Consider the following 12,931-nt stretch of genomic DNA (forward strand, 5'->3'; position numbering starts at 1 on the left):
AATGTATTTAGGAGAATGTTTATCCCAAAGTTTTTCATAGTAATGAAAATTGGAAGTAACCTATGAAGTCCAAAAATAGAAGTTTGGTACAATATTTAATGACACGTCCATTATACATTATAATCATTAAAAGAAAGATGGGAAGGAAATCAGTGATTTTTGAAGTGCCGCTGTGATCTATAAGTGAATCCTTATACCATTTCAGTGGCTGGTTATCAGCTTAAAAGTCAAATAGAATAAAATAAAAGCTCTTTGTAAGTATTGTCTCAGGAGACTATTTCAAATATATTTACATATACTTATGTGTCTAACTGCATCTTAATGTAAAATATATTTCTCACTACGGTTATGGTAAAAAATATTTGAGAAACACTGGTGTAGAGCTTTAATGTTTCATATAAAAGTAGTTCAAACTATACTGCAAAAAAAGATCAGGGAAATGTACATATATTTCAGAAAGGCAGTATAAAACAGCAGGATTCCATTTAAATACAGATGTAGATATTCATATATGAATATATACAAAGGAAATGTTGAAAATGATTTACATGAAAATATTAATGGTTGTATCTGTGTAATAGGATTATGGTTTTACTTGTTATTTTTTAAAATTATGAAATGTCACTAAATTTACCATATTATGATCCAAATGAAAAGAAATTATTTTACATGAAATATGACTAACATGGTTAATATATTAATTACTCATATAAACTAATAAGAAATAGCACCAAAGCCTGTAATGTATAAATGGACATAGGACATGAAGACATAACACACAGGTTAGGAATTGCAAATGGATAGTAAACATAGAAAAATGTTCAAGTTTATCTTTAATATTTCTCATTCTTTATATTATACAGAGAAGGACAAGCCATTATTTTTGTCATTGATAGTAGTGATAGATTAAGAATGGTTGTGGCCAAAGAAGAACTTGATACTCTTCTGAATCATCCAGGTATATGTGTGTGTCTTTCAGTCCGTGATGTCTGTGCTTTGGGGTCTGTTTATGTATGATGTTTTGTTCTTTGGTGTAAGCAAAATGTGTTGTTTACACTGTGTGATCTTTTATTTAAAATTTTTGAATTTTACAACATATTAATTATGCAGAATTAACAATATCTTTACTTGCAATACCATATATTTTTTAAATTTCAAAGCTTTTTGCAATGTTTTTATTTCCCTGAAAATGAAAATGCCCTTTTTTTCTGATTATGTAAGTAATGTGTCAATAGCAAAATATGTGGATGGAAAAAGAGTAAGGAAGAAAGTAAAAATCGATGTTTCAACACATTAAAATTTTTTTGGTTACCATCTTTTTACGTGTGTGTGTGTGTGTGTGTGTGTTTGTGATCACAGCATTTCTTAGATATTTATTGTGGGAATTATTTTAAAACAGATCTTTTCTGTTTTTAAACTACTCCCAGCCCTCCAATCCTCTTTGAAGATATCAGTATTAACAATTTGGTACTTTTTCTTTCATACCTTTGTCTATATTTCATATCATATATACATACACAAACATATACAGGTACCAAAGATACATACAGTCGCCCTTGGTATCTATGGGAGATTGGTTCTAGGATCCCCGAGGATACCAAAAGCTGTGGTTGCTCACGTCCCTTATATAAAATGGTGTAGTATTTGCATAGAATCTATGCGCATCCTCCCATATACTTTAAATAATCTCTAGATTGCTTATAATACCTAAGAAAATATAAATACTATGTAAATAATGCCAGTGCATGGTAAATTCAAGTTTTGCTTTTGGGAACTTTCTGTAATTTTTTCCCGGAGTATTTTCCATTCACAGTTGGTCGAATTTGTGGGTGTGGAGTCCATGGATACAGAGGGCAAACTGTACAGGGTTGGGCGCTATGAGAACTGTCATCGTTATTTACTAGACGGGATCATATTCTGTACACTCTTCTGCATCTTCCTCTTCTCAAATAACACTGCGTGATGGAAATCCTTTCAAGTCAAATTGCATATATATAATTATTCTTTTTAATGATGCCTAATATGCCATACTGTGAATGTACCAAAGTTTATTCAATCATTCACCTGTTGCTAGATATTCTTTTTTTCCCCACAGTAAGTTTTCCAGTAGTATTGTGGAACTCTGCATTTCTAGCCTTACTCATGCAAAAAGATTTTAAGTGGCCTTTGTACCCTTGTTTTTAGAAAAGGACTTCTAACAATTCTTGCTGCTTAACCATAATATCTTTGGTATTTTTACTGGACAACCTCAAGTTTATTCAAGTATTTGGGGGGGAAATTATCCAGCCTGCACTTTTTATGTGACTTTTTCACTTTTAAAAACTTAGTCTTTTATCTGGGTTGAGAAGGCACTTTTGATTCTACATTCCCTTTTTTGTTAATCTTTCCACTTTCTCCCCAAAAAGTGTTTTGACGTTGACCAAAAAATGAAATAGTTCCTACAAAATCTGCTTTAAATACCGTGGGAACCTTGGTTTCCTCAACTGAAGCCTTGCCCATGTATCTTTATGTACTTACTGATGCATTTATTTTATAGGTTAGATTCCCAAAGGAGGGATTGCTCAGCTGAAACATATATGAAGTTTTTTTTTTAATTGAAGTATAAGTTGTAATACAGTGAAATGCTCAGATCTTAAGTATATAGTTCTGTAATTTTGACAAATACATACACTCATGTAACTACATTCCCAATCAAGAAACAGAACATTTTCATCACCTCAGAAAGTTCCTTCATGCCCCTTTCCAATCAACACCCCACACCTGGAAACAGAGGAACTACTAATTTGATTTTGATCCCCAGAATTTTGCCTATTCTACAATTTCATATAAATGAGGGGAAAGGTACATACATTTTTGTGCCTAGGTTTTTTCATTCAGCATAATGTTTTGGGGAGTCACCCATGTTGTTGTATCACTTGTTTACTGCTTTTACTTGCTTTGTAATATTCTATTATGTGAATATACCACAGTTTGTTTATCCAGTCTCTTGTTGATTAATATCTGGGCTGTTTCTAGTTCAGGGCAATTATGAATAAAGCTGGTGTGAACATTTTTTTGAGATATAATTCACATATAATATTATATCAGTTTCAGGTATTCAGCATAATGATTTGATATTTGTATATACAGTTGGCCCCTTGAACAACTGGGGTTTGAACTGCACAGGTTCACTTATATGCAGGTTTTTTTCAAATAATGGTACAGTAGTACTACATGATTCGAAGTTGATTGAATCCATGAATGTGGAACCGCAGATACAGAGGGTTGGTAACGAAGTTATTCACAGATTTTTGACTGTGCAGGGGTCGGAGCCCCACCCCCACATTGTGCCAGGGTCAACTGTATTATGAAATGATCACTGTGATAAGTCTAGTTAACATCTATTTTTTTTACGACACATAGAGTTTTTTTTTCATGGGTTGAGAACTTTTAAGATCTATTCTTAGCAACTTTCAAATACACAGTACAGTATTACTAACTGTAGTCACCATGCTATACATTACATCTCGTGAATTATTTGATGACTGGAAGTTTGTGCTTTTTGGCCCCTTTCACCCATCTCAAGCTCCCTCCACCCCAGCCGCCTCTGGCAACAGCCAGTTTCTTCTCTGCATCTATCGGTTTGTTGTGTTTTGTTTTCTTCAGATTCCACATGTAAGTGAGATCATATGATATTTGTCTTTCTCTGACTTATTTCACTTAGCATAATGGGTTTCATTTTGTCATTTTCTATCTTGCGATGGCCTCCCCTGATTTTGTATTAGGGCTGTAGAGACCTCATAAAATGAATTGAAGAGTATTTACTCCTCCTCTTTTCATTTTTTTATCTTTTGGATTTCTGTAGAATTGGTATTATTTCTTACTTAAACATTAAAATAGAATCTACCAATGAAGCCATCTGGGTCAGGATTTTGTGTGTATGTTGGGGGCATGAATTATAAATTCAGTTTCTTTAAAAGATGTAAGGCTATTAAAGTTCTGTATTTCTTCTTGGGTCACTTTCGGTAATTTGTGACTGAATTTGTTCATTTGTTAACTTATCTAAGTTGTGAAATTTATTGGCATAAAATTGTTTGTAACATCCTCTCATTATCATTTTAATGTCTGTAAGACCTGTATGATATACATATCTTCTTTCATTTCTAATACTGGCAATTTATGTTTCCTCCCGTTTTTCTTGCTACATCTTTTAAAGAGTTTATGGTTTTATTAGTTTTCCAAGAACCAGTTTTAGGTTTTGGCACTTTCCTCTGTGGGTGTGTCTTTTTAAAATTTCATTAATTTCTGCTCTTTTTTTATTAAGAACTTTCGTTTCTATTATGAACTTTCTGTATTTAAATTGAATCTCATTTTATCTTTTTCAGATGGAAGTGGAAATCGTTGATTTTACACCTTTCTTTTCTAATAAAGCATTTTACACCTTTGTTTTATAATAAAAGCATTTAAAGCACTACATATTTTCTGAATATTTAGCTATATCTCACAAATTTTGGTATATTTCTTTTCTTTATTATTTGGCTCAAAGTATTTTCCAGGCTTACCTTGTAAATTCTTCTTTGATGCTTGGATTATTTAGTAGTGTATTATTATTTAATTTCCCAAATATTTGGGAATTTTCTAGGTATCTTTTTGTGATTGATTTCTGATTTAATTCCATGTGATCAAAGAACCTATTCTGCATGATTTTTATTCTTAGAAATATATGACCTAACATATACGATTGAGTGTGGTGAATGTTCCATCTGCAATTACATAGAATGTATATCTTGCTGTTCTTGGGTGAAGAGTTCAATAAATGTCAGTTGATAGTGTTATTCACATCTTCCACATCCTTCCTTTATTGAGGTATAGTTGATGTGTTAATACAATATCATATAAGTTTCAGGTGTACAACATAGTGATTCACAATTTTTAAAAGTTATGTTCCATTTATAGTTAATATAAAATATTGGCTATATTCCCTGTGTTGTACAATATATTCTTGTAGCTCATTTATTTTATACATAGTAGTTTGAACCTCTTAATCCCCTACCCCATCTTGCTCCTCCACCCTTCCCTCTCCTGAGTGGTGACCACTAGTTTGGCCCTATGTCTGCGAGTCTGTTCCTTTTATGTTATATTCACTAGCTTGTCGTATTTTTTAGATTCCACGTGTAAGTGATATAATACAGTATTTGCCTTTCTCTGTCTGACTTATTTCACTCAGCATAATACCCTTCAAGTCCATCCATGTTGCAAATGGCGATATTTAATTCCTTTTCATGGCTGAGTAGTATGCCATTGTATATACGTACTACATCTTCTTTATCCATTCATCTGCTGATGGACACATAGGTTGCTTTCATATCTTGGCAATTATGAACACTAGGGTGCATGTATCATTTCAAATTAGTGTTTGGGGTTTTTTTTTAATAAATACCCAAGAGTGGAATTGCTGACTCATATGACAGTTCTATTTTTAGTTTTCTGAAAAACCTCCATACTGTTTTCCGTAGTGGCTGCACCAATTTACATTCCAACCAGCAGTGTACAAAGGTTCCCTTTTCTCTACATCCACACCAACATTTGTTATTTGTGTTCTTTTTGATGATAGCCATTCTGACAGGTGTGAGGTGATATCTTATTGCAATTTTAATTTGCATTTCTCAGATGATTAACGGTGTTGAGCATCTTTTCATGTGCCTGTTGGTGAGCTGTATATCTTCTTTGGAAAAATGTCTGTTCAATCTTCTGACCATTTTTTAATTGGGTTGTTTGTTATTTTGATGTTGAGTTGTATGAGCTGTTCATATAGTTTGGATATTAACCCCTATTGGTCATATCATTTGCAAATAAGTTCTGCCGTTCAGTAGGTTGTCTTTTCATTTTTGTCAGTGGTTTCCTTTGTTGTGCAAAAGCTCTTAACTTTAATTAGGTCCCACTTGTTTGTTTTTGCTTTTATTTCCTTTGATTTAGGAGACAGATCCAAAAAAATATTGCTACGATTTATGTCAAAGAGTGTTCTGCCTGTTTTCTCTTCTAAGAGTTTTATGATTTCAGGTAGGCTTTAATCAATTTTGAGTTTATTTTTAGATATAGTGTTAGAGAATGTTCTAATTTCATTCTTTTACATGTAGCTGTCCAGTTTTCCCAGAACCACTTATTGAAGAGACTGTCTTTTCTCCAATGTATATTCTTGCCTCCTGTGTTTTAGATTAAATGACCATAAGTGCATGTGTTTATTTCTGGGCTCTCTATCCTAATGTGGTGTATCACAAGGATCAGTGGATCCTTCCACTGATCCACGTGTCTGTTTTTTTGCCAGTACTATACTGTTCTGATTACTGTAGCTTTGCAGTATAGTCTGAAATCAGGGATCATGACTCCTCCAGTTCTGTTCTTCTTTCCCAAGATTCTTTTGACTATTCAGGGTCTTCTGTGTTTCCATACAAATTTTTTAATTATTTGTTCTGGTTCTGTGAAAAATGCCATTGGTATTTTGACAGGGATTGCACTGAATCTGTATTTTGTCTTGGGTAGTATGGTCACTTTAACAATATTAATTTTTGCAATCCATGAATACAGTGTATCTTTCCACTTGTTTATGTTATCTTCAGTTTCTTTCATCAGCATGTTATAGTTTTCTGAGTACAGGTCTTTTACCTCCTTAGGTAGGTTTATTCATAGGTATTTTATTCTTTTTGATGCAGTTGTAAATAGAATTGTTTCCTTATTTTCTCTTTCTGATAGTTCATTGTTAGTGTGTAGAAATGCAACAGATTTCTTTATATTAATTTTGTATCCTGAAAATTTACTGAATTCACTGATGAGCCCTAGTAGTTTTGTGGGTGCATCTTTGGGATTTTCTATGTATAGGATCATGCCATCTGCAAACAGATCCTTGTGATAGTTTTACTTCTTCCTTTCCAATTTGGATTCCTTTTATTTCTTTTTCTTGTCTGACTACTGTTGCTAGGACTTCCAAAACTGTTTTGTATGAAAGTGGTGAGAGTGGGCATCCTTGTCTTGTTCTTGATCTTAGAGGAAATGCTGTCAGCTTTTCACCATGGAGTATGATGTTAGCTGTGTACTTGTCATATGTGGCCTTTATTATGTTGAGGTATGTTCCTTCTGTACCCACTCTCTAGAGAGTTTTATAATCATTAATGAATATTGAATTTATTTCAAAGCTTTTTCTGCATCTATTGAGATGATCATATGGTTTTTATTCTTGAACTTGTTAATGTGGTGTATCACAATGATTGATTTGTTGGTATTGAAAAATCCTTTCATCCCTGGGTTGAATCCCACTTGATCATGATTCTTTTGATGTATTGTTGCATTGGTTTGCTAATATTTTGTTGAGGATTTTTGCATGTATGTTCATCAGTGATATTGGCCTGTAATTTTGTGTGTGTGTGTGTGTGTGTGTGCGTGTGTGATATCTTTGTCTGGTTTTGTTATTAGGGTGGTGCTAACCTCATAGAATGAGTTTGGAAGCGTTCCTTCCTTTGCACATTTTGGAATAGTTTGAGAAAGATAGGTGTTAATTCATCTCTAAATATTTGATAAAGTGCACCTGTAAAGCCACCTGGTCCTAGATTTATATTTGTTGGGATTTTATTTTTACTACTGACTCAATTTTATTACTGGTAATTGGTCTGTTCATATTTTCTATTTCTTCTTGGCTCAGTCTTGGGAGACTGTACATTTCTAGAAATTTGTCCAGTTTTTCCAGGTTATCCATTTTATTGGCATATAGTTGCTCAAAGTAGTCTCTTATGATCCTTTGTATTTCTATGGTGTTGGTTTTAACTTCTTTTTCATTTCTTATTTTATTGATTTGGGCCCTCTTCATTTTTTTCTTAATGAGTCTGGCTAAAGGTGTATCAATTTTGTTTATCTTTCAAAGAACTAACTTTTAGTTTCATTGATGTTTCCTATTGCCTTTTTAGTCTCTATTTCATTTATGTCTGCTCTGATCTTTACTATTTCCTTCCTTCTGCTAACTTTCAGCTTTGTTCTTCTTTTTCTAATTCTTTTAGGTGGTAGGTTAGGTTGTTTATTTGAGATTTTTCTTGTTTCCTGAGGTAAGCTTGTATCAATATAAACTTACCTGTTAGAACTGCTTTTGTTGTGTCACATAGATTTTGGATCCTTGTGTTTTCATTTTCACTTGTCTCCAGGTATTTTTTGATTTCCTCTTTGATTCCTTCAGTGATCCATCAGTTGGTTGGTAGCATATTGTTTAGCCTCCATGTGTTTCTGTTTTTTGCAATTTTTTTTTCTTGCAGTGATTTCTAGTCTCATAACATTGTAGTTGGAAAATATGCTAGATATGATTTAAGTTTTCATAAATTTACTGAGGCCTAACATGTGATTTATCCTGGAGAATGTTTCATGTGTACTTGAAAAGAATGTGTATTCTCCTGCTTTCGGGTGGAATGTCGTGTATATATCTATTACGTCCATTGATCTAATGTGTCTTTTAAGGCTAGTATTTCCGTATTGACTTTCTTTCTGAATGATCTGTCCATTGATGGAAGGGGCAGTTAAAGACCCCTACTATTATTGTGTTACTGTCAATTTCTATATTTACATCTGTCAATATTTGCTTTATGTGTTTAAGTGCTTCTATGTCGGGTGCATATATATTTACAATTGTTATATCTCCTTGGATTGATTCCTTTATCATTATGTAATGTCCTTCTTTGTCTCTTATAACAGTCTTCATTTTGAAGTCTATTTTGTCTGATATTGCTTTCCTTGCTTTCTTTTGATTTCCATTTTTGTATGGAATACCTTTTTCCATTCCCTCACTTTCAGCCTGTGTGTGTCTTTAGATCTGAAGTAAGTCTCTTGTAGGCAGCATATGTACAGGTCTTCTTTTTGTATCCATTCAGCCATTCTATGTCTTTTGAGTGGAGCACTTAAGTCATTTGCATTTAAAGTAATTATTAATATATATATGTTCTTATTGCCATTTTATTCATTGTTTTAGGTTATTTTCATATCTCTTTTTTGTTCCTTTCTTCTTTTCTCTTCTCTTGTGATTTGATGACTCTCTTTAGTGCTATATTTAGACTCCTTTTTTTGTGTGTATGTCTATTATAGATTTTTGGTTTGTGGTTACCATGATCTGTGATATATATCATGGTATATATATGTATGTATGTATATGCATATATGTATGTTTGTTTTAAGTTGCTGATATCTTACTTTCAAATGCATTTTAACAAGCCTGCATTTGTACTCTCCTCCCCTCATGATTACTGTTGTTGATATCATATTTTGCATCTAATTGTTTTGTGTATCCCTTAACTGCTTATTGAGGATATAGATGCTTTTACTACTTTTGTCTTTTAACATTCTACTACCTTTGTACATAGATGGTTTCTTATCTTTGCTATACATTTGCCTTTACTGATGAGCTTTTTCCATTCATGCTTTTCATCTTTCTCATTATGTCTTTTTCTTGTTCACTTGGGGAAGTTCCTTTAATATTTCTTGTAAAGCTGTTTTGGTGGTGCTGAACTCTTTTAGCTTTTGCTTGTTTGTGAAACTTTTGATCTCTCCATCAGATCTGAATGAGAACTTTACAGGGTGGAATATTCTTGGTTGTAGGTCTTTCGCTTTATCACTTTAAATATATCCTGCCACTCCTTTCTAGCCTTCAGAGTTTCTGCTGAAAAGTCAGCTGATAGCCCTATGGGACTTCTGCTATATGTTACTTATTGCTTTTCTCTTGCTGCTTTTAATATTCTCTCTTTATCTTTAATTTTTGCCATTTTAATTACAATGTCTTGGTGTGTTCCTCTTTGAGTTAGTCATGTATGGAACTTTGTATTTCCTGGACTTGGATGTCTGTTTCCTTTCCCAGGTTAGGGAAGTTTTTCAGCCATTATGCCTTCAAATATGTTCTCAGGCCTTTTCTCTATCTCTTCTTTTTCTGGTACCCCCATAATGCAAATATTAGTGTGCTTGATGTTGTCACAGAGGTCTCTTAAACTGTTCTCATGTTTTTTCATTCTGTTTTCTTTTTTCTGTTCCACATCAGTGGTTTCCACTACTCTATCTTCCAGGTCGCTGATCTGTTCCTCTGTATCATTTAGTCTACCGTTGATTCCTTCTAGTATTTTTCATTTCAGTTATTGTATTCTTCATCTCTGGTTGTTCTTTATATTTTCTAACTCTTCGTTAAAAACTTCTAATTTCTCTCTCTGTGCATCCATTCTTCTCCTGAGTTCTTTGATCACCTTTATGATCACTACCCTAAGCTCCTTCTCAAGTAGACTTCCTTGCTCCACTTCACTTAGTTCTTCTTTTGGAGTTTTATTTTGTTCTTTTGTTTGGAACATGTTGTTCTGTCACTTCATTTTCCCTAACTTTCTGTTTTTATTTTTGTGTATCTGATAGGTTGGTTATATTCACCAACCTTGAAGAAGTGACCTTTTGTAAGAGATGTCTTATGCATCTCAACAGTACACTCCTCTCTTGTCACCAGAGCTATATGCTCTAGGGGTTCCCCCTCTATGAGGCTGTATGGGTCCTTCTGTTGTGTCGGGCTAACTGTGTGGGTAGTTTGGTAGGCCTGGTTGGCTCCTGGTTCATTGGTTGCCAGGTCCTGCTTTGTGTGGAGGCTGATGGCCACTGGTTGGCAGGATCAGCTCTCAAGGTAGCTGACTGCATAAACTCAAGAGGCTCTAGGGCTACAGCTGGTTTACTGGTGGGTGGAGTCAGGGTCCAGGAGACCCTGGGGCTGTTGCCTGCCCACTGGTGGCTGAAGCCACGTCCTGGAGCTAGTGCTGGCCTACTGGCAGGCAGAACCAAGTCCTGGGTTCTGGTTGCAGGGCCCAGGGGTCCCAGAGCAGGTGTTGAGTCACTGGTTGGGCGGGGGGGCCAGTTCCTGACACAGTTGGGTATGGGGCCCAGGGTGTCTTGAAGCTTGTGTTCACCTGCTAGTGGGCAGGACCAGGGCCCAGCCAGTCCCAGAGCAGGGTCTGGCCAGGGCAAGGCTGGGATAAGCTAGAGAAGGATTCCAAAATGAGCTTACTGGTACCAGTGTCCACGTGGTACAACGAGTTCCCCAAAATGGCTGCCTCCAGTGTCTTTGTCCCCAGGGTGAGCTTTACCTCTCCAAGATCAGCAAGTAGATCTGACCCAGGTTCCTATCAAATTACTGCTTCTTCCCAGAGTCCTGAAGCCCATGAGAGTTTGTGTGCACCCTTTAAGAGTGAAGTCTCTATTTCCCCCAGTTCTCTGGGTCTCCCAAAAGTGAGCCCTGCTGGCCTTCAAAGACAAATGCTCTGGGGATTCATCTTCCCAGTGCAGGACCCCTGGGCTCAGGTGCCTAGCATGGGACTCAGATCTGTCCCTCCTTTGGGAGAACCTCTGCAGTTATAATTATTCACTCATTTATGGCTCGCCTACCCAGGGGTATAGGATTTGACTATATCTCGACTCCACCCCTCCTACCCATCACATTGTGATTTCTTCTTTATACATTTCGTTGTAGAATATCCTTTCTGATATGTTCTGGTCTTTTTCATTGATAGCTATTCTGCAAACAGTTGTGATTTTGGTGTGCCCATGAGAGGAAGTGAACTCCATTTTGCACCTGAGAGAGTAGAGAATAAACTGCCTGGGGACAGTCCGGGAAATGAAGGCTCTGTGCTGCGGTTTAAGATAATCATCTGGGACAGGCAGCAGCACAGCCAGGCATCAGATGTCAGGGGGTGTGGACAGGGAGCCTTTTCCTCCCACAGACGCCACCCAAAGTTGCTTCCTCATTCAGTCCTGTGGAAAACAATCACACATCTCCCACAATCTTATTGAAGTTTTTTGTCTACTTGTCTATCAATTTCTAAAAGAGGGGTATTGAAGTGTCCACTATGATTGTGAATTTATTTGATTTTCCCTTTAATACTCTCAAATGTTGCTTTATGTATTTGGAAGCTTGTCTATTAGATACACACTTAAAATTGTTTTGTTTTCTTGATTGATTCACCTTTTTATAATTTTTAAATGCCTTTCTTTTTCTTTGCTAGTACCCTTTGTCTTGAATACTACTTTGTATGATGTTGGTGTAGCCATGCCAGCTTTCTTACACTTAAGCATATGCATAATATGTTTTGCAAGCCTTTTACTTTCAACTTGTTTGTGTCCTTATGTTCAAAGTGTGCTTCTTGTAAACTTCATATCTTACTTTTTTATCTACTCTGAAATTCTCTGCTCCAGGATAAATTCCAGCTGGACTAAATATTTAAATATAAAAATTACACTATTACAGCAGTGGAAGAAACTATGGGAGAATTTTTAAAATAGAAATTTACATATCCTTTGACCCAGCAATTCCACTTCTCAAATTTATCCTATAGATGTTCTGGCCCCTGTACAAATTTTTGTATGTACAAGTTTATTCATTATAACATTGCTTATAGTTGTAAATATTGGCAACAACACAAATACATCTCAGTTGGGTACTAGATAAATAAATTATGGTACGTAGTACTGAAAGACAGGACATTCACAACTGTTAAGATAATGATGAAACTGCTCTGTATGTACTGATATGGGACAACCTCCAAGCTATGAAATTAAGTGAAAAGCAAAAGGTGTAAAATAGTGAGAATAGTCTGCTGTAAGAATAATATATAATAATTGTTTACAAATCTGTAAAATATTCGTAAAAAGATGCCAAGAAACAGATGATGATATGGGTTGCCTCTTCCAGGGAGAACAGGTGTGTGGACTAGGACAAAGGTGGGAGGGAGGAGATGCTTTTGCTGCATACAATTTTGTCTCTTCTGAGTTTTGAACTGTTTAAATGTATTATGTATTCAAAAGTAAAAAAAATGCTCCCCAAATTGTAACAAGGTAAAAACATCTTGTTAAAGTATCTAGGTTACTTATAATGCTGCAACTAAAATATAAAACCAGGATCCATTTTATA

The 12,931-nt window shown here is 35.1% G+C and overlaps 1 protein-coding gene across 3 annotated transcripts in view; it reads left to right on the forward strand.

The window, feature by feature from the left end:
- Window positions 1-12,931, forward strand: part of ARL6 (ADP ribosylation factor like GTPase 6) — a 63,288-nt gene that overhangs the window by 20,490 nt on the left and 29,867 nt on the right. For all 3 annotated transcript variants that reach the window (XM_061193003.1, XM_061193001.1, XM_061193002.1), the window contains exon 5: window positions 864-958. In XM_061193003.1, coding sequence (XP_061048986.1) covers window positions 864-958 — 95 coding nt within the window. The remainder of the gene's footprint in view (window positions 1-863; window positions 959-12,931) is intronic.

This window comes from Eubalaena glacialis, chromosome 6 (genome assembly GCF_028564815.1).
Source record: "Eubalaena glacialis isolate mEubGla1 chromosome 6, mEubGla1.1.hap2.+ XY, whole genome shotgun sequence".
Lineage (NCBI taxonomy): Eukaryota > Metazoa > Chordata > Mammalia > Artiodactyla > Balaenidae > Eubalaena > Eubalaena glacialis.